We start from the raw sequence: 27,985 nt of genomic DNA on the forward strand, positions 1-27,985 counted from the left end.
AAGACAATGCTGAGGTCAAGAGGAGATTTAGCAATGAATCGAGAGGTTTGTACAGCTTAAACATCATTTACCTGAATCAGACAACATCAAATCATTTTTAATCTTACTCTCTGTGTGTGTTGTGTTGTCAGGATGTGGATTGTTGTGAATCTTCAGTGTATGTGACTGATGATGGGAGTCTGGATTCAGTGTGGATGAGCAGAGATCAGAGCCGCACACCACAGCCACTGCTGGACTCTAAACTCTCTGAAGAGAAATCCAGACACACACAGGACTCCGATCTCAGGCTGACTTTACTCTGTTATACTGAGTCAAAGCCCACAGACACTCAGGACACTACAGTGTGTGACAGTAAACAGAGCTTACAGGAGGATCAAACCTCCACAGAGTCTCTGGATTCTGTCTGTAACGCTGGAGAACAGCAGCAGATCCTACAGACCACACTGAAGATGTGTTCAGTTAAACTCATCGACTGCACAAACCTCATAATGAAGATTAAAACTGAACCCACAGAAATCAAAACTGAACCCACAGAAATCAAAACTGAACCCACAGAAATCAAAACTGAACCCACAGAAATCAAAACTGAACCCACAGAAATCAAAACTGAACCCACAGAAATCAAAACTGAACCTACAGAAGAGGAAGATCGCACTGAGGAAGATGATGATTTTATTCCATCAGGTATATCTCCTTAATTATTGTTGTATTTTAAACATTTTAATGTGAGCACCTGTATTGGGTTTTCAGTCACAAACTTTCTAATCAAAAGACCAAAAAATATAAGTAGGGGAGACCGGGCACAACCTAACGCTTTTTGGTTTTGACTCAATCATTCAAAAAATATTTAAGTTTGATTAATTATATTTTTACACAAGCGACACACACATCTCTGCTACAAATAAACATTTAAAGTTTGTTTCTATTACTTCCTAGTCTTGGACAAATACCCCAAACGTGACAGAATTGCAAACATTACAACTTACCCCATAGGTGGGGTTAATTTTATTGTAACAGGTAGGGGTAAGTTGTAACACTTGCTAAAAATTAAGTTTGCAGGCAAATATTTCAATACAATTTTTTCTATATACGGTACTTGAAGTGGATATTGTTTATATATCTGTCTATAATAGACAGGTATCCACACTGTATTCATTCATCTAGCCCTTTTCTAACAATCGTTCAATTATAAATAGATATAAATTTCTAAATATGTGAGAAAAAGCAGCACAATTATGACAAAACATTTTTTATATGTGACCCAGTCTGTAATAATCATACTACAGTTTTAAAATCGAATTCTGAGATAAGAAATTCATTTCATTATGATTTCAATATTTGACGTGACTTTATTCAATCAATATTTAAGATATTATGAACAAAAATAAATTTGACACGATTTTTAATAAGACAGGCACATTTATTTTGTTGGCAGCCAGCAATCATTCATGTGTAGCCTATTTAAAACAACGGCAAGAATTACGCTAACTTTAGTGGTTTTCATATCGTAAGTGCTGAGGGGTTTGTTGTAACAAAGTCAAAATATTTTCAAGCCCACCAAAAAACGTTGTTAAGACCTGCAGACATATTTCAAAATGATGCTATGTTTTAGTCAACAAGACACTGATTAACAGGGTAAACTCTCCAACACTCTGCTTCTACTACTCTTGACATCTATCTGACACTAAAACGCCACAACACTCACAAGGTGTCGCAATTTTTATGACTTCCATGACGTCCATTGATTACGTGATTTCTACATTAACCACACAAGCCATGAATCAAGGCTTTATCTAGAACCCCATTTATTCTCGACATGCGCTCTGAACCCTCGCTTCAAATATCCCATCACTAACAATGACCCAGCTGTAATAACAGGACTGACACCTGTCTTCTGTCTATATGTGTGAATCTAGAAAAAGATACAGAATCTCAATTCTTCATCCTTCTTTGTGTAAATAAGAGTAAAAAGACAATTTAATTGTTTCATGTTTCTTTCAGATGTGAAGAGTGATTCATGTTTGGATATAGAAATAACGTCCTCAACATCAAAAGAGCGACTGACAGCACAAACTCTTTCCTGCATCACCTGTGGAAAGACATTCAGCTCACAGAGACTTTTAGAGAGACATGAGAGAAAACACACAGAACAGAAACTCTTCACCAGATCTGAGATCAGCTTTACTACCTTACAAGAGAAGCGGCAGTTTCACTGTGAGCAGTGTGGGAAGATTTTTGTCTCTTCCTATAATCTAAAGGTTCACATGAGGACACACAGTGGTGAAAAGCCTTTCAACTGCACTGAATGTGGAAAATACTTCAGAACCAAACACAATCTTAAAGTTCATCAGAGAGTTCACACAGGAGAAAAACCTTTCGAGTGTCCTCACTGTGAGAAGAGATTTAGCTTTAAACATAGTCTGAAGAAACATGTGTTTTTACACACCAATGAGAGACCGTATCAGTGCAGTGAATGTGACAAAGCCTTTAGGGATTCAAGTTCATTAAAAAAACACCAGAAAACTCACATTAAGGAGAAACTCTATCAGTGTTCACACTGCGATAAATGTTTCTGTCATAAATATCAGCTATTAAAACATGAGACATTTCACACTGGAGAAAAAACTCATTACTGTAGTATCTGTGAGAAGAGTTTTAATCGACGTGAAAGTTTAGTGATACACTTGACAATTCATACAGGTGAAAAACCTTACAAATGCTCTCAGTGTGACAAGACGTTTACTACTTCATCTTCCTTAAAAGTCCATCAGAGAGTTCATACTGGAGAGAAACCTTATCACTGTAGTGTCTGTGGGAAAAGCTTCTCTAGTTCATCTCGATTAATAGTTCATCAGAGAGTTCATACTGGAGAAAAACAGCATCACTGTAGTGTCTGTGGGAAGAGTTTTAATCGACATGACAGTTTAGTGACACACCAGAGACTTCATACAGGTGAAAAACCTTACAAATGCTCTCAGTGTGACAAGACGTTTGCTCAGTCAGGTCATTTAAGAGTCCATCAGAGAGTTCACACTGGAGAGAAACCTTATCACTGTAGTGTCTGTGGGAAGAGTTTTAATCGACATGACATTTTAGTGACACACCTGAGAATTCATACAGGTGAAAAACCTTACAAATGCTCTCAGTGTGACAAGACGTTTACTTATTCAGGTAATTTCAAAGCCCATCAGAGAGTTCATACTGGAGAGAAACCTTAACACTGTAATGTGCTTGTCTCTCCTGCTCCGGGTGGATAGCTTTAATATCCGAATGAAGATTCATGTTGATAGGAACGTCAAACGCATGCGGAGCTGCATAGATGGACTGACAACTGGATTTAAAGTATCGTGAGATCAGACTGCTTGTTATAATTTGGAATGGCTCCCGCGGCACAATGATGTCACTCGCCAGCTGGTCTGTGCAGCGCTGCATGAAGTTAAGAACATGGGGGCCCCCTAGTGGTGCGGGCCACACGCAGCTCGCGTAGCCTGCGTATAGGGAGGATCGGCTCTAATCAATTTAAACTTATCTTGTAATGAAATAAAATTATGTATGTGTATAACTCTGCCACACATGGGCACTCTGGTAACTTAACAGTCGCATGAAAGTCCATGACATGTGAGAATGCAGGTTTTATTATTACTTTTTAGTTGTTCACCTCACTTTCAGAGACGTTAATACACCGTTTGTTGTAATTATATCCAAGAAGCACACAAAGAGCACCGTTCCCATCTAAGACCTGCAGCATACTTTAGCAAAGATGCTTATGAGATGGCAACCTTTCATTAGAAAACATGAAACAGTCAACTTGGCTAGCGTGTAGCGCCCCAGCCAGTCAATGATCAGTGATATATGTTGCGGGTGTTCAGAGTGTAACGACAGCCAGTTACCGTTTACAGTTTCTTGCCAGAATATAAGATTACATTTTAATCTGTTCTTTTTAAAATGGCTTCTGGTCTCCTTTCCTGTGTATAGCAGCGTTGCTATGCTAATCTTGTAGGCTTCCTTGAAGAGGGTCTTTGCTTTCAGTATCCTAACTGTATTTGCATTTTCTGTATCGGACCCTATCCACTGCGGATGCCATTTCCTGCGTTGGCAGTCAGCCTCGTCTCTCATGGTGTTAAAAGGCCCAGGTGTGTGTTTGGCATCGAGCATTGTTGTGATCATTTTTGGGAACGTTATTTTTAGGTTTTATTTTTGCAACCATAAAATAACGTTCCCATAACGTTGCAGGGTGGTTATTTTTAAATAACCTAAAAATAACTAATACAGAATGTTCTCTAATGGTTATTTTTTTGGTTGTGTTTTTTTTTTTTTGACGAAATTAAGAGAAAGCATAACTAAACCCATTATCCCTTAACTCTTTCCCTGCCAGCGTTTTTTTTTTTTAAAGTTGCCAGCCAGCGCTAGCATTTTTCATGATTTTCACAAAAGTTTAATGCCTTCCAGAAAATGTTCTTCTTTAAATATATAAACAATATATATCAAACGAAATAACAGATCATCTGCTTTCAAACAAACAAAAAAACATTTCATCCTACCTTCATTAGTTCTCTTTTTATCACCTGTCAAATATGGGTAGGTTTCTTAAAAAAAAAACACCCAATTTGAGCAAAAGGCTGAGATAATTCAATTTTTGTGAAGGACTTTTGATAGAAATCAGATGCATTGCGAACTCGTAATTGCCGAGTTATCTCGTCAATGGCAGGGAAAGAGTTAAGTGTGCCCTTCTGTTATGCTCCCACATCTTACCGAATTCTGAATGAGAAACACATCTATTTTTTCTCCTGGGCCCAGTTTTTCAAAAGTAATCCACTAGGATTTTGAATAACGGAATGGATCAAATCTTGAAAATGGGTTTTTCAAAAGAAAAAACGGATTACATAATCGGATTAGATCATGTAATCCAATCTTGGTTTTGATCCGGATCAAACCTTTAGTTTGGGGTTTTTAGAACTTTTTTGTAGGATTTGGATCACTTTGATCCAAAAAATCTGGATTAAACTGATTCCATCAGAAGGGTGGATTCAGCGTGGATTTCATGCCCAAAATGTAATGAAAACTTTAAAAATGTATCAAATAATACTATATTTGGATCATGCAGTATCTTACAAGATATCCTATTTATTCATAAGGTTGTAATTTTATTTGTTTATCTGTCAGGCTATAGTGCTAAATAGGATTTAACGTATTCAGCCTTTCAGTATAGGCCTTCAGCAAAGTAGAAAGAGTTTGGCCTCATAAAATAATCCCCCAAACAGCTGTCAAAATTGACCAAAAACAATAAATTTTACTCTGTCACTAATTTGAGAATAAATATAAATATATATAATATCTAGGTGTGTGCTGGAAGAGGATGGGGTGGGGGTTTTCTTGTTTTTTTTTTTTTAAATGTGTGTTTTCATTTAAAATAAAAATAATCTTATATTGACCCACACTGGCTATTCTACTTGTTGCTCTTTACATATCTATAGTTCTACATTGTGATTTCCTATCCTGTTGGAGCACTGGTTATCCAGATTTGGTGAGCCTGAAAAGTTCCTATCCAGATCAGATTGATCCAATCCGAAGTTGCTTTGAAAAACTGGCTCAAAAGTAAGATGGATTACGTGATCACGGATCGCAAAAAAAAGGATTACTAAATCCGGATCTATTTTATCTGGATTAAACCTTTTGAAAAACCGGGCCCAGGTAATCAATTCTATTTTAAATTATTTTATATCTAGTTCTTAATTTGTTAATACCTTGTATACACATTTTCATTTTATGTAAAGCACTTAATTACCTCTGTGTATGAAATTTGGTAAATAAACTTGCCTTGCAATGGTTAAAAATATAAACAACTACATCATCATGTTGATATGCTATATTTTACTATGAAACTCTTACGGCAAACATGTCTTCTAATGTCTTCAATTGTTGCATATACCAAGCTGCAGCGAACACATTTGTAAACTTTACTAGTAGCCATTGTTTGAGCTGTCTCTTTAATAACACGTGGTTTATATACATTTTGCCGCTGATTGGGCCGACATTTCTGACACACCCACCAAACAAGAGAAAACGCATCTAAAACCTGTTGCACACCATTGAACGCCGTTTCCAGGAAACATGTCGTTCAACCTGGAAACCGTAGCAAAATGTTGCTCACCGGTGTGAACTTGAACGTGCTCGACGTCTTGTGCTGGGTGGGTCCGCCCCATCTCCTCCCCGAAACAACCATATATGGAGCGTAATTTGGTTTTGCATTTTAAGTTTGATTCGAGGGACAGACTGCGTGTTTACGTCCTTAACGTGAGAGCACTCGTGAATTGTTTTTAAAACGCAGCGCAAAATGCTAGGATGCCTGAAAGAAAACCTGCAATGCATGCCCCACCTCCGAGCCTTTAAGACTGGTAAACTATTCGGCGTTTAAATCTTCGCTTCAAAAGACGATGGCCATGAACATCAATCTAGCTCGTGTTTATAAAGAAAAACAATTAAATTAATGCAAAGTGGAATTAAAAAAAAACTATGTGAATCCTCCTTTGCCCTGGAGTTGATTTACCCTCTGCCTATGGCTAGTGTAAGGGGCTAATCACACCAACCGCGCTTTAAACGCTTCGAAACGCAAGGCGCGACGCACTGCCTTTTTTTAAAAAGAGCAGTGCGATGCAGCTTTTTATATTGCTAAGCAACCATCGAGTCAGCTGTCTTGTCAATCAAATATTGAAGTGTGAGCGCTCTTTTGCTGTTACTGTCATATTAGCAGAAACTTTAAAAAGAGGGCGCTTGCTCTGACCTTGTTTGAGGATGAGAGGTGCACAAACACACAGGAGAGAGTGAGCGAGTCAAAGCAACTGTAAACTTACCTCTCCACAACGTAAGGCCCGCCTCTCCCCTCATCCGATTGGACAATGGAAAGACGCGAATGACGTCGGGCGCTTCTCCGCTATCAGCTTTCCTACAAGGCGCGTGCTGTGGCCGGCGGCAAAAACCGCAAGGCGCTCGGCGCGCATAAACAGCGCGCAAACGCTCCCTGCCCATAGAATATCATTCAAAAAATGCGCCTGCAACTGCCATAAAAGCTTTTGATGTGACTAGCCCCTAATTGGGTTCCTGCAAGTTCCTGTCTCATCTTAATATGAAAGAGATTAGCCAGGTGACTGTGACCCTGGTACCTTTTGTATCATTGTTGATGGCCAATGGTTTATGTTTGGGTCAAATGTGAATAGTAAGCCTAAGGTGTAAACAAATTTCTATGATAATAAAATGGTCCGAGTGAGACAGTGGGTGAGATGGTGTAACCTGTAATGTCCCTGTGTCACCTGTGTTCATGTATGCCCTGCTCCCTGTGTTACTTAATGTCTCCACCCCTTGTTTGTATCCATGGACACTCATTGTTCCCTTGCTTTACCCCATTGTGTATTGTCATAGTGATTCATTGTTCCTGCTTTGTGATAGGTTGTCTGTATACATATATACCCTGTTAATTCATTCCATTTTGTCGGTTAATGTTGTAGCTTGTGCCTGGTTCTGTTTATGTGTGAACCCTGCCTGTTTTAACTCAGTTTTTGGGTTAAACTGCACTTGGATCCGCACCTTGCCTTGCTTGTTCCTTCTCACCTGTGACAAATGGTAATGTTGATGGGATTAAGGGTTGGTGAAACTGAAGGATAGGGAGTGGCAGGGTTATTTCCTTTCAATATCTTGATGTTCAATGCATTCAAAGTTGATTGATTTGTTTTCCATTTAGGGAACTCACCCCTAAAATGTGTATGAATGCAATGTAGGGCTGTAAGTCAGACTTTGTGACTGCAGCGCCCCAAGCTCTATGCTCTGATTTGAAGATTGCTTTCTGCAATAAAGACTACAGCTCGAGAAAATCCAAGTCTTCGCTAAAAAGGTTTCCAACACGTTCTCATAATGTTGAAATGTGTTTAAAGAACGCCATGAACATACCAAATTACAACTAGTGTATACATTTAAATGTATCTTAGCTTTATTAATAGTGTTTTGTTTTATAATGGTAGGCAGGGCTGGATTGGTACTCGGGCATACCGGGCATTTTCTTGGTGGACCGACATACATTTAAACCAAAGTAACATAATGTACCTGGGGCCTCATGTATAAAACTTTGCGTAGATTTCATCCTTAAAGTGTGCGTACGCACATAAGGCAGAATTTGCGTACGCACAAAAGTTTTCATATTTATAAAACCATGCGTACTCCAGAAACTGCGCAAAATTCCATTCATAAATCCCAGTGAGCGGAAGATTGTGCGTACGTGCGTCCCGCCCCCATCTCCTCCCCGAAACAACCATATATGGAGCGTACAACCCTTAGTTTTAATGGACATAATGTGGTCTGCATATCATTTTAATATGGATTAAAGGCGGAGTCCATGATGTTTGAAAGCCAGTGTTGATATTTGAAATCGCCTAAACAAACACGCCCCTACCCCAATAGAATCTGGACCTTCTGTTGATAGACCCGCCCCACACATACGCAACCCGGCATTTGATTTGATTTGATTGGCTATAAGTGTGTTTTGGTAGTCGGCCCGTCTCCTTTTCCAAACCGTTTTTCAAACATCGTGGACTCCGCCTTTAACGTTACAAAACGCAAGGAAAATATCGTAAAAATATATTTTTAAATTCAAAATAATAAAAAATGGCAAAATATATATTTGCTGAAATATATTTTGAAATATGTTTACAAAATATATTTTTCACAAGTAAATACATTTTAAAGCATTTAATAATATATTTAGCCCTTCATATATTTTAATTCAAGGAAATATATTCACGTCGCATTGGAAGAAAAACTACGAACATGTAAACAAAACAGTTTTAAAAAGATTAAAATGAAATAGTTTCAACTTAAAAACTATACTTTATAAAATTAACTTATTTAGCATATAGTTAAAATATACTTTTGGCCAGAGAAATTATTTTTTTAGGCTTATGGGTTTTTATGAAATTATAAAAACAGTGTTTAAACACTGGCATTGTCAAAGTTGATACTGGTTTCACATATGGCCAGACAGGTGTCATTATATTCATAACATTTTTGATATAAAACAAACTCAGAGGGAGATTAAATGTTTTTGACCAGCGGATGGTGGAGATCGCTTCGGGTCATGTTCGTCTTTATCTCCGGCGGCAAGTGCATCAATTATACCATTGAAGGCTACGTAATGGATTAAGACTGCAATATTACATACCTTATAAAGAATAGGCTGCTATAGGCAAGTAGACGAGCCCAGCATATAAAAGTTTCGCGTTAAGTGTTTCCCATAATAAAACATAAAGACAATGATGTATTACGCGGCGCTGCCATAAGGCATTAAGATAAAAAAAGTTCAGTATAAACCTTAAAAAAGCATATTTACACGTAAGCAGATGAAACCAGAAAATAAAAACCAATGAGTTTAAATACTTGTTAGTGTTTTTCTTATATAAACCTGCATTAACGTCTCTTTATATTAGGCTAAACTTTAATTATTAAATGTCCGAGACATGTGCATCACATTTTTTTTCATCATCTTACAGGTTATAAAGTATATTGTAGCAATGTAGTTCGGTTTGTTTCTGTCATTTGGCGTAACTAAATTAAAACTTTTTTTTACAGTTTTGTCTATGATTAGATGATAAAGACTAATACACGAAACATTAGCCTTTAGGGTTTGTTGAGTGAAGAAAAGCTTATTCATGTAGTTCTTTATAGCCTTGCATTTCAAACACGCAGACGCGCTCATGACAGATGTGTGTGGCACATCATTCACTGTAGAGGCTTCGTCTTTTCAATAATTTTCATCTGTTAAATATTTGCTACTCATATGCAGGTGCGACTCCTAGATGCAATTTGAGTGCTGATCTTCATGAATGAAACAGGAATATTAAAACTAAATGAGTATAAAAACAAGAACAGAGTTTGTGTTCTTTCACTCCGCTCAAAAAGAGTGCGTACGCACAGTGGAGAGCATCCGTACAGTGCGCACTTATTTACGCCAAGTTTATTTTTTATAAATCCCGATATGTGCGTGGAAAATTGCGTACGCATATTTCGATGACCATATGTGCGTACGCAACGTTTATACATCAGGCCCCTGGTTGTATGGTCATGATGTTCTTTAAAAGTCTTATTCCAAGGTTTAACAGCTAAAAATCTCACAAATGTTGTATTTTGGTCTGGTTTTGTTTTCGTAGTAAACAGACATGATTTACATTTTTTTTAAATAACTAAAGAAAACGTGCCAATTAGGTATTTTACAACGTTTATAAAACGTCATTTTTGTTATTTAGGTTGTGGTTCTAAAAACATTTTTAAAAAAACATTTAAAATGTTGTACTGCAACATTGACTAATTTAATAGAATGAAAATACAACGTTGTGAAAAGTTTGTGATTTTGTATTTTTAATCTGATCATAATCTCTTTGCAGAGCCGGCCCAGCCACTAAACGACACTTGCAATTGCAAAGGGCCCCATGGCCAGCAGAGGGCCCCATAGAGTCACTGCCAGCTAGTGGTTGAAAAAAAATTATACATCAAAAGTAACATAAAATAAATAAAAAGAAATGGATCTACAGTGCTCTTTATCGGGCATCATAATAAGCACAGTTGTTTTTATTTAGTTCTTTATTATGGCGAGTTCCCCGCTAATCTTGACCCTGACTGACCCTATGATGTCACTCATCACCTGATCATTGTCAGACTAGGCTTGTTTGAGATGCAGCTTGCCTTGCCTGGAATTTAGACGAGCACAGACGGCTGCAGTAAGTGGAGGAGTGAAAAAACTGCAGGCAAGCGGGACGCTTCATGAATCTCGCTTTGTTGTGGACTGCAAACATCAGCAATGGAAGAGATCGCATTCGCGTATTTTATCGCGGATTAAATAGATGCAACTGAAATACCAACAAATGCATTTACATTAAGATGTTTATAAGAAGAATCAACAAAGGTGAACTGTTCATTACTGGAAGGCTACTTAGTAAATGTTGGGATGTAATCTAAGTCTAAATTCGTTTTTGTGTAAAATATAAACAGCTCACATTACAACTAATCCAACACCAATACAAAAGTTTAAAGGAATTAATAAAAAATATGAATGTCATAAGTCAAGAACAAGTTGAAAAACGCATTTCGCGCTGATCACCGGTGATCGGTTATGCGCAGATTTAGCTCATATCAAACAAGCCTATTAACTGTTGTTATGCTATTTACGTAAGGGATAATATATAGTGAGGCGGTTGTTATAGCGAATGTTAGCTACTTTTAATCTTGTTTGTGGTGTTTTAGATATTATGGTTAATGTTGTTTACCCTGCTGAAAAAAACAGCTAAAACCAGCTTAAGCTTGTCAAGCTGGTTTTAGCTGGTCTCCCAGCCTGGTCATAGCTGGTGTATCATGCTGGTTTAAGAGGGGTTTTGGCGACTTTTTTTAGCTGGTCAGGCTGGTTTTAGCTGGTCAGGCTGGTCTTGGCTGGTCAGGATGGCTGGTCTTAGCTGGTCAGGCTGGCTTTAGCTGGTCAGGCTGGTTTTAGCTGGTTTAAGCTGGCCAGGCTGGTTTAAGATGGTCTTAGCTGGTTTAAGCTGGTTTTAGCTGGTCGGGTGGCTGGTCTTAGCTGGTCAGGCTGGTTTTAGCTGGTCAGGCTGGTTTAAGCTGGCCAGGCTGGTTAAAGCTGGCCAGGCTGGTTTTAGCTGGTCTTAGTTGGCCAGGTTGATTTTAGCTGGTTTAAGCTGGTCTTAGCTGGCCAGGCTGGTTTTAGCTGGTTTAGGCTGGTCTTAGCTTCTCAGCCGGCATTTCAACGTTGAATCAACGTCAGGTACCAACGTTGAATCAACGTTGAATTACCTTTTGGTTTTGCAAAGTGAATCAAAGTTGACTTCACAACGTTGTTTCAATGTTGATTTCACAACATTTCAATGTTGTTTCAACGTCACACTTTCAATAAAGGTGAATCAAGGTTGATATCGCGACGCAGTTTTAACACACTTTTTAACACTAAATATAGATTTTTACTTAACATTTCAGTACTCACCAAATGATTTGCTGTACATATCATGTTTTTAGTGTAATTATTACAAGAATGAAATTTGCTGCTCATTACCTACAGTACAACCCCATCCATAAAACTAAACACCTTAAGTAGTTTGAATTTGAATGATGGCATGTGCCTACCCTTTCTAAATAAACATAAAAGCAGCTGTTAAAATTGATCTTTCTTTCCAACAGTTAGGTTTCCAGTTAGTAGTGCAGAAGTGGAATATTCCAAATACAGAATAAAAACATAAAATATGAAAACAAAATAATATTTAAAAGTAATTTTATTCATCTGAATAGAAACAAATATTCCAGGAAAACTGCAAATATGAATTTTGTTGTAGGTTTAGCTCACTGTCTTATGGCCACCAACACCCTTCCATTCTGGCTCATACTGTACTTAAAACCTGATGACAGCATCTAAAGAGAAAACAAAGTTATTTCATTTTCCAAAAATGATGTATTTTTAGCCCATGTATAAAAAAATCTTATTGCACATCAGGATGTGTGTGTGTTCTTTAATAGTCTGTCTAGAAACATAGCATAGCCATCTGATGAAGGAAGAAAGCTGTTGTGTTTACAAAGGTGACAATAAGCTTCAATCAAGATCACCTACAGTGCATTCAGAAAGTATTCAGGGTAGACCCCTTTCACATTTAAATTTTAAGGTGGTTGCATGATACTGTAATTGTTTAGATATTTTCCTCAAAAATCTTCAATACATACCCCATGACAAAGTAAAAACTGAATTTTAGAAACTTCTGCAAATGTATGAAAAAAGAAAACTGCAATATTATATTTACATTATACATATTCAGATCATTTGCATCAATATCTGCAATTTAGCTCAGCTACCTCCAATTTCTCTTGATGGTTGCTGATGGGTTCGCATAAACATATGAAGATATTTTGAGGAATGTTTGTAACCAAACTGACCGGAAGCACCATTGACTTCCATAGTAGGCTAAAAGAATACTATAGAAGTGAATGGTGCTTCTGATCGCTTTGGTTACAAATCAATCCAGGAGTTGCAAAGATTGCTGTGTCATACCCAAAAAGACCTGAGGCTGTAACTGCTACTTCAAAAGGTGCTTCAACTAATGGTGCGTTCCAGGCAGGTTTTTAAACCCGTGAGTTACGACTTCAAAACCACGACTCACGACCCTATGCGTTCCAGGCAGCCTGTAACTCGTGTTTTTACAACCTTCTACCGGTGAAAGTGCACTGGAACGGCAGTCAAACCCGTGACTTCCCACCCGTGAACTCGTACTAGATCGATGTACTCCCAGTTCAGAGTCGTGAGTCGTGGTTTTGAAGTCGTGAGTTACGGGTTACCGGTTGCCTGGAACGCAGCATAAGTACTGAGTAAAGTAAAATAATTTAACCCCCCCCCCCCCAAGAGATGCTGAAGAGAGCAAACATTGACTGGTTGCTTTACGTGTGGGTCAAACAGCCTTTTGTGCAGTCACTTACCAATAAAAGCTAAGATGGACTCCAGACCTTCTGGACTGTCTATGAGAGACTTCAAACTCGCCCAGACCAACAAGGCATCTTGTTAGAAAACATCTCGACCTGATCAAAAAAAATTTGATTAGGAGATGTTCTGGTCCTATTTTTAATATATGTTTTACAAACTTACCACAGGTGATCTGGCAAAGCAAAGACTTCCCAAATCTCCTCTTCAGGCTCATCTTAGCTATCATTGCATTTGATAAAGTTCAGAAAAAGAAAAACATATTTCATTAGTATACAATCATAAATGTATGTTTTGGTTAGAAATACAAAAAACTGTGGCCCAAGTACAACTTTGAAAGAAATAAAGAATGTTTAAATTTTTTCTCATGGTACACTGTCACTTCATTACTTTTTGAGCGGTACAGATTTGGGCATCTGGAAAGACACATGACTTCACCTCTGTGTATTTTATCACACTTCTTCAAATTGCATGGTGTAAGGGTCCAACTCTGGCCCCATCCATCCGTTTGGCCCAATGACGGAATCCAAACGAGGATTATAACGCGTTCTGTCTTTTCCGGGGCTTGCAGTTGACGTTTTGGCATTTATGTAATTTTGTATTATTATCTGACTCCAAGATAATGTTAATATAAATCGGATTGATAATTACTTTTAACAGTTACAGAATTTGGGTGGATGTTTGGTTATTCTTGTTTAGCCCTACTTGTTATTGCATCCGTTCATTCGGCTACTCATGTCGCTTTGGACTCACGCACCGGCCGTTTATTAATATTTAATAATCATGCGGGCCCACGATCACAACCGAATCAGGCTTGGTCGCTGCTAGAGGTTTGACCATATGTTCAGAAGGCCGCCTTTTACGCGTGCTCATCTCTGAACATACTTTATTTAGTCCCCATAGAGGTGCAACTTAATTATTACAATATTTATTTCTAACCAGAGGCTCACGACCACTATCATAAAACAAACTGACCGTCTTCTCCAATGATAGCTTTGTATAATCGTGTCATAATTTAATATGCAACTTAGATAGATTAATATTGAAATAACCAGAGGCTGAGGCTCATCTGATTTAGAGTGGTCAGACAACATTTACTTGTTACTCTAAACAGGAAATTAGCCTCCACGCATCTAATTTAACTTAAACTAACGCCAAGTGCTAGTCGGATCTCCAAAATCCTCCGCTGATGTACTACTATGCCATCTAGTCTGGGATTTTGGTCCGTAATACTAGCCTGATTTTCAGACATTGCGGTAACAAGGATACATCGTAATTTACTAATCATGTCAATAACTTTCGTAGCAACACAGAATAATCCAAACACAATTTATTAACCAGGTAGGTAGCACATAATTCAGAAGCCAATTTACATTCCAATTCAAATACGAAACAAACGAAAAACCATTGCATACCTGGTAAGGAGATGAAGATCTGGTTACAGATTCCTCAAAGTAAAATAAAAATACATGATGCTGTGCCAGGACAGCATCATGGGGGTGCATTTCTCGATATTGAAAGTCCCGCCTAAATCTTCTACACATCTCCTTAAATAACCAGAGAACAAAGCATATAGGAATTTGGTACTGATTGGTTGTTGGTAAAACTAAGGGCTGTCCTTAATCTGTATACAGTGGGTGATTGGTTTATGCTTAGAAAGGGAGGTGTCTATCAACATTGAATGAAGTTTCACATATACTTTAACATTGAATTCTGTTGTTATATGAGTGAGACCTGTAACCACTTGCAATGAGACATTCCAATAGAAAACAAATAAGATACAGATTTTAGATTCTTTGTGCATGTAGCATTTCATATACAGTTTGCTTTTAGAGAAAATAATACAAATGTATGACACCCTAAAGGTGTGTCTTTGAAACCCAAATGTGTCTCAGTGGGAAGTCCACTGTGAATCGTGGAGAGAGGCTTTTCTCGCGCACTCACTTTGCCCCCATACAGTGTCCTTTGGGGAGGTGCTATCTTATTTAGGAAATTATCTTACAATGGTAATCTGCCTACAATAAAAAACAAGTCATGGCCCCTTTTCAAAAGAAAATATAAATTGTGAAATACAAAACACTGCATCTTAGTTATTATGATTAGTAGAATTTGATCTGAATACAAAACAAATACTAAATGCATTGTAATGTTGTAGGGGAGATGCTTTAAAAATAAATTGTAAATTATTGATTTCTATTACAAAATGCTAGCTTGGTGGTGCGTTACAATGGTGGGTGGTAGCTCATGGACATAGCCATCATTAAAAAAATTATGATTAAAACCATAATACATAAAGATACTAAAAATGCTGTTATGTACACCACCACAAAGACCAATTTTATATGTCAATTTGAAGCCTCTCTTAAACTTGTGTCAACATCCACTCTGAACTATGAATTAACTTTTGTCTCTGTCTATTGAAAACAAAGGGTTTGAAATATGTAAGCCTACATACTGTAGAAGGAATAGTGACATACAAAAGAAATGAATTGCTGTGCTGAACAATAACCATTGTATCCTAAATGATTTTCTTATATTTTCCTAATGACAATAATAAACCAGATATGCACTTTTTGAGCACTTTTTTTTGCAGTTTTGGATGCAAATATAAACACAAAGTAATACTTACTCTTCAGCCAATGGAAAACATCAAAACACAACAAGAAAATGGCCTGTAAAGAAAAGTGAACATAAATATACAATAGTTATTAATCCAGAATTGATGGCTTCTGTTTAAATTCTTAACCGTTTTAACAGGCTACTGTAAACTGTGTGCCCGTACTGTAAGTTAAATAACCTTACATTTACGCGTCAAACCCTACATTGAAATAACTTGCGTTATAATTAACTAAACAATGTCAAATAAATTTGAAGAACGAGGATAACAGATTTTTATAGAAGGTAAAGGCAAATAAAAGATCTGCACTACACTAACGTTAGCTCAGATGCGTCACGAGCTCAGTCAAACCACTGCATCAACAGTCAACATTAAAGTTCAGAATATTTTAGTCATATCGAATTAACTGTTACTAAAAACAAAACAAACATAACTGTGAACTTATTTTAATAACTTAACCAGGAATTAATAAAAACTTACCTTAGAATATGCCATAGAAATGAAAACTGTCGTCTGAGGTAAACGGTTAAAATCCACTTTGAACTCACGAGGACGGAGGCGCGCGCCCGCAAATACGTGTGTTCGACTTCTTGCTGCGCTGACAGGTTGATAACGTCAATGTACCGCGAGAGTGTAATTTCTTGACTCGCTCTCGCGATACATTGACGTCATCAACGTATGATGTCGGTTCTCGCAGTTCTGCATGAAGTCGAACATGACTAATAACCATAGCTATTAACACATAACAAAAGACAACATGTAAAAAAAAAAAAACAATAAAGATGGTAAAAAGATGTCCCACGTCCAGACAGAACTGAAAATTAGAACAATAAATATTTCTTGTATTAAAATAAACAGAAATATTGTGCTTTTAAAACATAGCTTTTTAGATCTTCACCCGGGGGTGGGTTCAATTATTTCATAAGCATGCATGCACATTTTGTTCTAAATGGACAGAGCTTAAAAAAAAATAAAAATATGGTTTTATTATAATAAAAGTGTAGTAACTGGTTTTTAAATTTAACAACAAACATCAAAAGAAAATTATCTGCTAAGATAATAACAACCAATGATAATTTGGGGGCCCATTTGGGATGTGGTGTGAGTTTGCCCTGCCCACACTGTCCCACAGTATACCCCACAGTGGGCCCGCATGGGCATGTTTTGCTTACAAAAGGCAGAGGGACCAGTCTGTGGCACCGTAAAGAAAGCCGATAAAAGGTTGGATGTTATTATATTATTATTGGTATTCTTAAAATGTATATTTTAAACGTTGTATTTTAGACATTGTGATGAAAATATAATACAAATAAAACAACCATAATAATGCTTAGAAAAAAATTATCCAGCCTAATCCATCTCCTGAATTCATATGGAAATAACATGCCCCACCAGTGTTAAAATCAATCAAATAGTATAAATAAAATATTTTTAGCTTCTTAAACATTATATAATATGAGCAACCTAGAAAAATATTTACCAAAAAGTCACTTGTTTTGAAAGGGAAAAATAAAGATACAAAGATGATTTATTTGCATGTGTCTAATATATTTTTAACTTGATCAATTACTTTTGTTAAATTTTAAAAATATAAGTATTTTCATTAAATGAGTTTTTAAATTTTTATCTAAAGGATTCACAAATAAAAATGTCATAAAACAACCGTTTACCATTCACCGTACTGGCATTATTTCAACCAAATTTCAACGTTGATTTTTAAGCATTGTATTAACCTTTTGCAATCGTTTACCATTCACCGTTGTTTCAACATTGTATCAATGTTGAAAAAACAACTGAGGTTATTTCAACCAAATTTCAATGTTGAAGGTTGGTCATGCCTGCTTGGTGGTCAGGCTGGCTTGTCTTAGCTGGTTTAAGCTGGCCAGGCTAGGAGACCAGCTTGACCAGCCAGACTGGGAGACCAGCTTGACCAGCCATAATACCAGCCTGGCCAGGCTGGGAGACCAGCTTGACCAGGCTGGGAGACCAGCTTGAACAGCCATAATACCAGCCTGGCCAGGCTGGGAGACCAGCTTGACCAGCCTGGGGGACCACCTTGACCAGGCTGGGAGACCAGCTTGACCAGCCGTAATACCAGCCTGGCCAGGCTGGGAGACCAGTTTGACCAGCCTGGCCAGCCTGGGAGACCAGTTTGACCAGCCTGGGAGACCAGTTTGACCAGCCTGGCCAGCCTGGGAGACCTGCTTGACCAGCCTGGGAGACCAGCTTGACCATCCTGGCCAGCCTGGGAGACCACCTTGACCAGGCTGGGAGACCAGCTAAAACCAGCTATTTCCATCTTAAACCAGCTAAAACCAGCCAACCAGCTTAGGCTGGTTTAAGCTGGTTTTTTCAGCAGGGTATTTGAAAAATTTAAACATTTACGTGTTCTATTTATTATTTTATACTCTATATATTATTTTACTCTATTTCATTCAAATTATATATAGGCTGTTGTTTGTGCCTCTTAAACTCTGGTGTCAATTAAAGATGTTTCTTTGATGGTCAGTGAAAATCACTTTATCAGTCTTTTTATTCAGCAAGTTCATCAGGGTGTGTTCATTGCACTGCACTGCCATTCAGTTTAGTGGTATCATATTTTTCCTGTTAGATATCAAACATGGAACTCAAATCAAGAACTCAAGGGGGCAGTTTCCCTGACAGAAATTAAACTAGTCACGGACTAAAATAAAAGTAGGCTAAGAGCTGTCCAAATTGAAAAAAGCTTGCACTGACATATCTTAAAATACACCAGTGCCCTTTGTTTTGCCTCAAAATGCACACAAATAATGTTTTTAGTAAGGCATGTTTGTAAAAATTGGTTATGTTTTCTAATTAAACTAAGGCAGAGTCCTGGCTTAAGATAATCCCTGTCCGGGACCACCCCAAGGTTTTTTATTGTCATTCTGTAGGCTACATGTTGCCACATAAGAACGTACTCAGGACCAGCAGCGTAAAAAAGATCATTAACATACAGTATACATAGAATAATTAAAAAAACATAATTTAAAAGACAAAATAAAAAAAATTAACATAGTAGATATAATAAGTACAGTATAGTTATAAGCTAGTCATTTCTTTTCTTTAGGCCCTACTTAAAACGGTCAAATGGGCCCCCGACCAAATTGTGCTTAGGGCCCCCGAAGGTCTAGGGCCGGCTCTGTCTCTTTGTCCCACGATGTCCTATCTCTATGACTTTGCTTGACGTTTTGACTTCATTCTTTAGCAATTATTTTCCCACCCCTTCTTTTCATTTAGACATTACTTTTTACAATAGTTTGTGATGATTTCTGGCCATAATTGAGACGCATGCTCGTTTTGTTAAAGCAGACATATCATGCTTTTAAATCTGTCCTTTTTACATATAAATCTTCTATTTGTGGTCTATGTAAAGCGAAACTGCAATGCTTGGGTCTGAATTCCTCATTATTATAGCCCCACAGGCCCCCTTTCTACCCCTTTTCTGATGTGCATCTGAGAGCAACTCGTTTTGGTACTGTCTTTTTAAATGCACGTCATACCCTGCCCCCTCTCCAGGTTGCAGAGGTGACACTCGGTTAAACTCCACCCCGTTCGGCCATTTTTGTAGTTTTATAGCAGAGATACGATTATCTAGCTGCACAGAAACTTTTTATTTACTCGTTATTCACAAAATGTCAACAACGGAAGACTTGTCCATCCAGCCTTATATGTTCGCGCCAGAGTCGGAAACGGACTGAGAGGAAAATGAAGACGACGAACCTGCAGAACAACGTCTTCATATGGAGGTATCGCAATGGTGTGAGGCTGCAGCCTCCGGAGGTCGCATATCTAGGCTGCATACGTCATCAAGACGGTCTTATTTCAGAATATTAACAATTATAAAGTTTACTATTATTCTTAGTTAATCGTAAGTTGTTGTAATATGCTCATGACTTGCAAATGTGATGCTCAGTTAACTTAAACCAGGCTTGATGCCCAAAAGCGATCTCCGCAGGCTACAGCCTTCGGAGTGAGAAACAGCACTGCTAAACCATGACCACCGTGTACTTTACTTTTTTACTTTAAGTTATAAACTGCTTACCGAAGTGCTCTGCTCGTCGTCTCCAAAGAAAGAAGTAATTGACCCCTCAATCAGACGAAGTCTATCGGCAAATCCTTCTTTATACTGGCGGAGATTGGTGAAGTAGTTATCCTTAAAGTGCCTCGGGCACACAAAAATGACTTTACCCACAGATGTGAGTACATTTCTTACGCTCTCGTAACTTCTGCATCCTTGAGCTTGGACTACAATATCGCAGCGAGAAATATAAAATGGCGGATTGCTCGTAGTGTTGGGCTGGAAGTCGATGTCCTTATTTAGCAGTTCCGCTGCAAATACTGTGACGTAATTGTTCAAAAAACGTAATAGATAATAGAAAAATCAGAACCGGTTGGAAAATATGACCAAAACAGAATATAAAGATATCAACAAAGCACCTGAAGAGACTAATTTCAACTTTTATGTACTTATAAACACTACAAATATACAACAAAATGCATTTAAGAGCCAAGAAAGTGGATTTAGCATGATATGTCTCCTTTAAATCCATTGTAAAGCAGTCAGCGTCTTCTCTCTCCAGTACAGCAGGAGGCGCTGCAGCTCTTTAGTTCGCAGATAAACTCACTAAAGAAAGAGAGCGCGCGTGTAATGTTTTTGAGGATCCTCAGTGTTTTTCTCTTTTGCGTGTTTCATTGAGTGTAAACAGAGTCTTGTCTCTGTGTATTTAAGTGTTGAGACGATGATGATGATGTGATGTGATGTGCTGTGCTGATGTGACTGTGTGATTTGTCCATGCTGGATATATTGATCATTTTATCACAGAAATCTCTCAGCTGAAGAAAGAGGAGATTTAGCAATGGATCGAGAGGTTTGTGCAGCTTAAACATCATTTACCTGAATCGGACAACATCAAATCATTTGTAATCTTACTGTCTCTGTGTGTTGTGTTGTCAGGATGTGGATTGTTGTGAATCTTCAGTGTATGTGAGTGATGATGGGAGTCTGGATTCAGTGTGGATGAGCAGAGATCAGAGCCGCACACCACAGCCACTGCTGGACTCTAAACTCTCTGAAGAGAAATCCAGACACACACTGGACTCCGATCTCAGTCTGACTTTACTCTGTTATACTGAGTCAAAGCCCACAGACACTCAGGACACTACAGTGTGTGACAGTAAACAGAGCTTACAGGAGGATCAAACCTCCACAGAGTCTCTGGATTCTGTCTGTAACGCTGGAGAACAGCAGCAGATCCTGCAGACCAAACTGAAGATGTGTTCAGTTAAACTCATCGACTGCACGAACCTCATGATGAAGATTAAAACTGAACCCACAGAAATCAAAACTGAACTCACAGAAATCAAAACTGAACCCACAGAAATCAAAACTGAACCCACAGAAATCAAAACTGAACCCACAGAAATCAAAACTGAACCCACAGAAGAGGAAGATGGCACTGAGGAAGAAGATGATTTTATTCCATCAGGTATGTTTTCTTAATTATTGTTGTATTTTTAACATTTTTAATGTGAGCACCTGTTTTGGGTTTTCTGTCACAAACTCACTAAAAGACCAAAAAATGTAAGTAGGGGAGAGCGGTGCACAACCTAACCCTTTTTGGTTTTGACTCATTCAAAAATATTTAAGTTTGATTAATTATATTTTTACACAAGCAACACACACATCTCTGCTACAAATTAACATTTGAAGTTTGTTTCTAGTACTTGCCATTCTTGAACAATTACACCAAATGTGACAGAAGTGAAAACGTTACAACTTACCCCATAGGGGGTTAATTTTAACAGGTAGGGGGTAAGTTGTAACAATACTATTTTGTCTATATACTTAAACGATATAGCAGGGGTTCTCAAAGTCCAGACCCGACGGGAACTTGATCCGGACCCGTGTCCACTTCATATTACAAGTGCATTAATTTCTATGTGATTGATTAAATGTGTGCATTTGCTACTTTACAAATGCATATTAAACTTGTAAACCATTCGTTTAGTTTTTTTTTCTTTTTTTACCTATCAGAGTATTCCTGGTCCGAAAATAAAACGAATTATTAAAAAATTTCCTGTGTGACGCTGTAGCCATCACACCCAGATATTAAGCACAACTACTTCATGTACTACGGCTTTTGATCAGTAAGTCCTTATCAATCTGAAATCACTGTTGGTTTGAGTCCTAACCCTACTTCATTCAGAAGCAAAGGAAGCATCATCAGCCAATTTATAGGTGCACCACTAATTTTGGTCAGTGTCTCTGCATACCAACCACACTTTTTTTGCCATGGTTTATGCATCTGATGGAGAACAAACTGTGCCATTTCTCTAATTAGGTTGCTCTGTATATTGCACCTGGTTACGTTTGGCATATTTTTTGTGTTTATAACATTTTTTTACTTTAAATGCAAAATACACTTATTTTTTTCCAAACTATTTGTTTTGATTTATTATATAAAGAAACGATTTACATAAAGTTTTTCTGGACCTATGAAAATGATGAGAATTCAGATTTGGACCTTTGAATGTAAACTTTGAGAACCCCTGCGATATAGTAACAATACTATATTTTATCTATATACTTGAAGTGGATATTGTTTATATATCTGTCTATAATAGACAGGTATCCTACAACTAACCCTGCGTTAGTTTTTGCCCTGCACAACCCTACTAAAATTTTAAAGGAGTTTAGGATATCTTTAATACTTATTTAGCAACAGGCATGTAGGCTTAAGGCGAAAGTTCACCCCAAAATTATAATTTGATCATAAATCACTTACTCCTGTGTCGTTTTAAACCTCAAAGTTTTCTGATTCTCTTCCGAACACAATTTTAGATATTTTTGATGAAAACTGGTAGCCCAGCAAACAAAGAATGTTCCCTGTAGGTCACTGTTCTTCATTCCCAATCCTGGAGAGCCGGTGTCCTGCAAAGTTTAGCTCCAACCTTAATCAAACACACCTACCTGTGATTTTCTAGAGATCATGAAGACATTGATTAGCTTGTAGGTGTGTTTGATTAAGGTTGGAGCTAAACTCTGTAGGACACCGGCTCTCCAGGATTGGGAGTGAAGAACACTGCTGTAGGTTATTTAAAGAGTAACTAAACCCTAAACCAACTTTTTTAGTTAATGATCTGTAAGAATGGGGCTTTATTAGTGCTGTTCATTGATTTAATGAGTAACTTTTTGACATTTGGGTATGAAGTGTTTCAATGCTACAATATATGGTGTAAAAACGTCTGCGTGCTGCCCTCCTTGGGTTGAAGGGTGGCTACTGCAGTTTAATTTTTTTGATGTTACGGTTAGGGATGCATAATGATTAATCGCTTGCAGAATAAAAGTTTTTGTTCACATCATATATGTTTGTGTACTGTGTATATAATAATTATGTGTATACAGGGCATGAAATTAACACCCGACCACGCGCAAAATGCGGGTGGATTTTGCAATTGGCGGGTAACACTGTCAATCTACCAGCCACATTGGCGGGTAGCCAATGCGAATCAGTGATGCGCGGGTCATTGTATAAACAACCCACTCCCGACCGACATTTTCAACTAACCCGCCCCGCCCGCAATTGTTCAAAATAGTTTTTAAACTCGACCGACTGACCGCGGCCTGAATATCATTAAAATAGTTTGGATGACTCGTAACCGGCACCCGCTCATTTCTTATCAACCTGCGCATATCACCGATGCAAATTGAGTGATTCATTGAGAGGATGCGACTGCTGTTTTGCAACGTTCATGCGATTGGAAAGAAGATAAGGCACTTCTCTGACTACGTTTGGATGTGCGAGTAAGTATTAAATTGTTGGTGAGATGGGATGAGAATGCAATGCTGACATAGGCTACAGTATAATCACAGTAGCACAGATGTGTAGTGCTGCTGTGACGGATCAGAACTCTTGATGTGTAAACTTTAGAGAGAGTTGCGCTACTATGCCTTATACTGTAGTACATTACCATACATTTTGAAAATTTAGTAATGAAAAACAACGTATGTGCGGCGTTTATGTGCGCAGTTTGTGCCCCTCTGTCTCTGTGTGCGTGCGCGGGTTTAAGGGGACTCAATAGGGCACATCGGAGAGACGCGTTCCTAAAAGCATGCGTACATAAAATCTTTCTGCTCTTGACAGGGCACATATAAACAAAATGATCTCAACAGTATTCATTTTCTAATAAAACATTTCTTTATGTCTTAAGTGTATGTATAGAGAGTTAAAAACCAGTCTGTGCTGGTCTTAAAAAGACAGTAACCTCAATTAACCTACTTAAGTCTGTGTCGTTAATGTTAATCAAACAACCTAAGACAAAGAAATTCACTTTTGTAGCTCTGAATTTTTTTTAAATATTTAATTCATACAATAAAGACAGTGTTATAATTCACTATTCGGGCAAAAAAACTGGCTGGTTTTTTGTGTAAATAAGGCTGAAAAGACAATTGAACTGTTTCATGTTTCTTTCAGATGTGAAGAGTGATTCATGTTTGGATATAGAAATAACGTCCTCAACATCAAAAGAGCGACTGACAGCACAAACTCTTTCCTGCATCACCTGTGGAAAGACATTCAGCTCACAGAGACATTTAGAGAGACATGAGAGAAAACACACAGAACAGAAACTCTTCACCAGATCTGAGACCAGCTTTACTACCTTACAAGAGAAGAAACTTCATTCAGAAGACCACAGAGAGAAGAAGAAGAAGCAGTTTCACTGTGAGCAGTGTGGGAAGATTTGTCTCTCTTCCTCTGATCTAAATGTTCACATGAGGACACACAGTGGTGAAAAGCCTTTCTACTGCACTGAATGTGGAAAATACTTCAGAACCAAACACAAAATTAAAGTTCATCAGAGAGTTCACACAGGAGAAAAACCTTACGAGTGTCCTCACTGTGAGAAGAGATTTAGCTGTAAACGTGGTCTGAAGAGACATGTGCTTTCACACACCAATGAGAGACCGTATCAGTGCAGTGAATGTGACAAAGCATTTAGGGATTCAAGTTCATTAAAAAAACACCAGAAAATTCACATTAAGGAGAAACTCTATCAGTGTTCACACTGCGATAAATGTTTCTGTCATAAATATCAGCTAATAAAACATGAGACATTTCACACTGGAGAAACTTATCACTGTAGTGTCTGTGAGAAGAGTTTTAATCGACATGAAAGTTTAGTGATACACCTGACAAATCATACAGGTGACAAACCTTACCAATGCTCTCAGTGTGACAAGACGTTTACTTCTTCATCTTACTTAAAAGTCCATCAGAGAGTTCATACTGGAGAGAAACCTTATCACTGTAGTGTCTGTGGGAAGAGCTTCTCTGATTCATCTCGATTAAGAGTCCATCAGAGAGTTCATACTGGAGAAAAACATCATCACTGTAGTGTCTGTGGAAAGAGTTTTTATCGACATGACAATTTAGTGAGACACCAGAGACTTCATACAGGTGAAAGACCTTACAGATGCTCTCAGTGTGACAAGACGTTTGTACAGTCAGGTAATTTAAAAGCCCATCAGAGAGTTCATACTGGAGAGAAACCTCATCACTGTAGTGTCTGTGAGAAGAGTTTTAATCGACATGACATTTTAGTGACACACCTGAGAATTCATACAGGTGAAAAACCTTACAAATGCTCTCAGTGTGACAAGACGTTTGTTTATTCAGGTCAACTTAAAGCCCATCAAAGAGTTCATACTGGAGAGAGACCGTAACACTGTAATGTGCTTGTCTTTCCTGCCCCGGGTGGATAGCTTTAATATTCGAATGAAGATGCATGTTGATAGGAACGTCAAACGCAGAGCGGAGCTGCATAGATGGACTGACAACTGGAATTTAAGTATCGTGAGATCAGACTGCTTGTTATAATTTCGAATGGCTCCCGCGGCACAATGATGTCACCTGCCAGCTGGTCTGTGCAGCGCTGCATGAAGTTAAGAACATGGGGGCCCCCTAGTGGTGCGGGCCACACGCAGCTCGCGTAGCCTGCGTATAGGGAGGATCGGCTCTAATCAATTTAAACTGATCTTGTAATGAAATAAAATGACTTATGTGTATAACTCTGCCTCACATGGGCACTCTGGTAACTTAACAGTCACATGAAAGTCCATGACATGTGAGAATGCAGGTTTTATTATTATTTTTCTAGTTGTTCACCTCATTTTCAGAGTCGTTGATACACTGTTGTAATACTCTTCTTGTTGTAATTATATCCAAGAAGCACACACATGCATGATCCTGCTTATTCTACAATTGTTAGCCTTTATCGATTTAATTCTTATCGTCAATTAATTGAATATCAATTGATTGTTAACATCCCTAGAACTGGGTGGCCATACGTGCCATTTTCGCCAGACGCGTCCTGGACAGGATTTCTGGTGCGTACTCCAGAAGTCGCATTGGTCAACCGCATACGTCATCAAGGTTTAATATTTCAGGTTCTATTTCAAAAAAGCAACTCTTACATTTCAAGGTAAGAATGAAACTACAATGATTGTATGTATTAAGAGAAATACATTTTAATTTTATAATGTATTTTACTGAAATCTGATAACCTCGATGATGCGATCGACTTTCGGACGACGCACCCAAAATCCTGTTCAGGATGGTCCAGTGAAAATGGCACGTATGGCCACCCTACCTAGAACAAACATACAAATGAAATAAAACAGTTCAGTTTTTTTTAGATTCATCTAACAGTACTGTATTAAACGGGACAAAAATTAAAGTTCCCATATTTCAAAGCTTTCTAGAGTTTTATTTTAGGTTATGATGTCCTTAAAGGGATAGTTTACGCAATAATTATTTACTCTCTCATGTTGTTACAAACCTGTATTAATTTCTTTGTTCTGATGAACACGAAGGAAGATATTTTGAGGAATGTTTCGAAATCAAGCCATTTGTGAGCCCCATTAAATTCCATAGTATTCTTTTTTCCTACTCGAACAGTTTGATTACAAACATTCCTCAAAATATCTTCCTTTGTGTTCATCAGAACAAAGAAATTTATACAGATTTGTAACATCATGTTAAAAAGTAAATAATAATGATTGGTCATTTTACTGTCTGTCAGACTTTGGCTTAACATTGAGTGACAATGAGTGTCTTTTTATTACAAACATCAAATTTAAGTAATAGAGAAATGTATTGCCAATTGAAAAGGTTTATCCAAGAGAAAATTTCAAATATTGGCTGATATATCGGCCTCTGCAATATATTGTCCTATAGTTTCATATTGTATGGACTTTATTGTGATGGTTTTATTCATTCATTTATTCATCTTTATTCATGTTTCCTGTTTGTTTTCAGTCAATAAAAGTAAATTGTTTAAACTCGTACATTAATCATTGCTTAACTGAAAATGTATTTATTCACATGGTTTATATTTACATTGTAAAAAATTTGCTGTAATTATGCAGCTGGTTGCCAGTAACTTACTGTTGAAGATAAAGACTGAAAATGTTTCATGATCATTTATATTTGAACAAACTGTTGCCAGTAAATAACATAAATGTAAAATCTACAGTATGTTTAGTTGCCAGTAATACCCAGTAGTACTGTAATTTCTACAGAAATGTTTTACAGTGTAAGCACTGCTGTCAGCTGACATTACATTAAATTATAGTTTGCTTGTTTTACTCATTTTTCTAAAGAGGTGTAATAAAATGGAATATTGATTAGCATTTTTCATTATTATTATGCACAACAGTCTTCTTCAAAGGCAAGATCTTTGAGAAGCTGCCCATTTTCAACCATTACAAACCTTAGTTGCGTTTCCATCAAGTTGTTTTAGGGAATGATGGTGGTATTGGTAACCTAGTAACCAACAGTAAACAAAAC

General features: G+C 37.6%; 2 protein-coding genes and 1 long non-coding RNA gene across 4 annotated transcripts; 2 read left to right on the forward strand and 1 right to left on the reverse strand.

Annotated features, from left to right (window-relative positions):
- Positions 1-33: 33 nt before the first annotated feature.
- Positions 34-27,817, forward strand: LOC135771733 (uncharacterized). The gene is made up of 3 exons (XM_073815490.1): positions 34-45; positions 132-684; positions 24,758-27,817. The coding sequence occupies exons 1-3, from the start codon at positions 34-36 to the stop codon at positions 25,858-25,860; spliced, it is 1,668 nt and encodes a 555-aa protein (XP_073671591.1). The 3' UTR covers positions 25,861-27,817.
- On the forward strand, positions 1,989-5,857 carry LOC141282470 (uncharacterized). Its single transcript, XM_073815459.1, has one exon. It carries the CDS (start codon positions 1,989-1,991, stop codon positions 3,216-3,218), a length of 1,230 nt encoding a protein of 409 aa, XP_073671560.1. The 3' UTR covers positions 3,219-5,857.
- On the reverse strand, positions 11,351-16,728 carry LOC135771770 (uncharacterized). Of its 2 annotated transcripts, XR_010543032.2 has the most exons (5): positions 16,596-16,728; positions 16,128-16,170; positions 13,664-13,720; positions 13,498-13,596; positions 11,351-12,444 (listed from the first exon to the last, which is right to left on the reverse strand). It is a non-coding gene; the product is annotated as an uncharacterized lncRNA (long non-coding RNA). The 2 variants fall into 2 exon arrangements; XR_010543031.2 differs by having other exon boundaries at positions 11,351-13,596.
- Positions 27,818-27,985: the final 168 nt, after the last annotated feature.

Source organism: Paramisgurnus dabryanus, chromosome 8, assembly GCF_030506205.2.
Source record: "Paramisgurnus dabryanus chromosome 8, PD_genome_1.1, whole genome shotgun sequence".
Classification (NCBI taxonomy): domain Eukaryota; kingdom Metazoa; phylum Chordata; class Actinopteri; order Cypriniformes; family Cobitidae; genus Paramisgurnus; species Paramisgurnus dabryanus.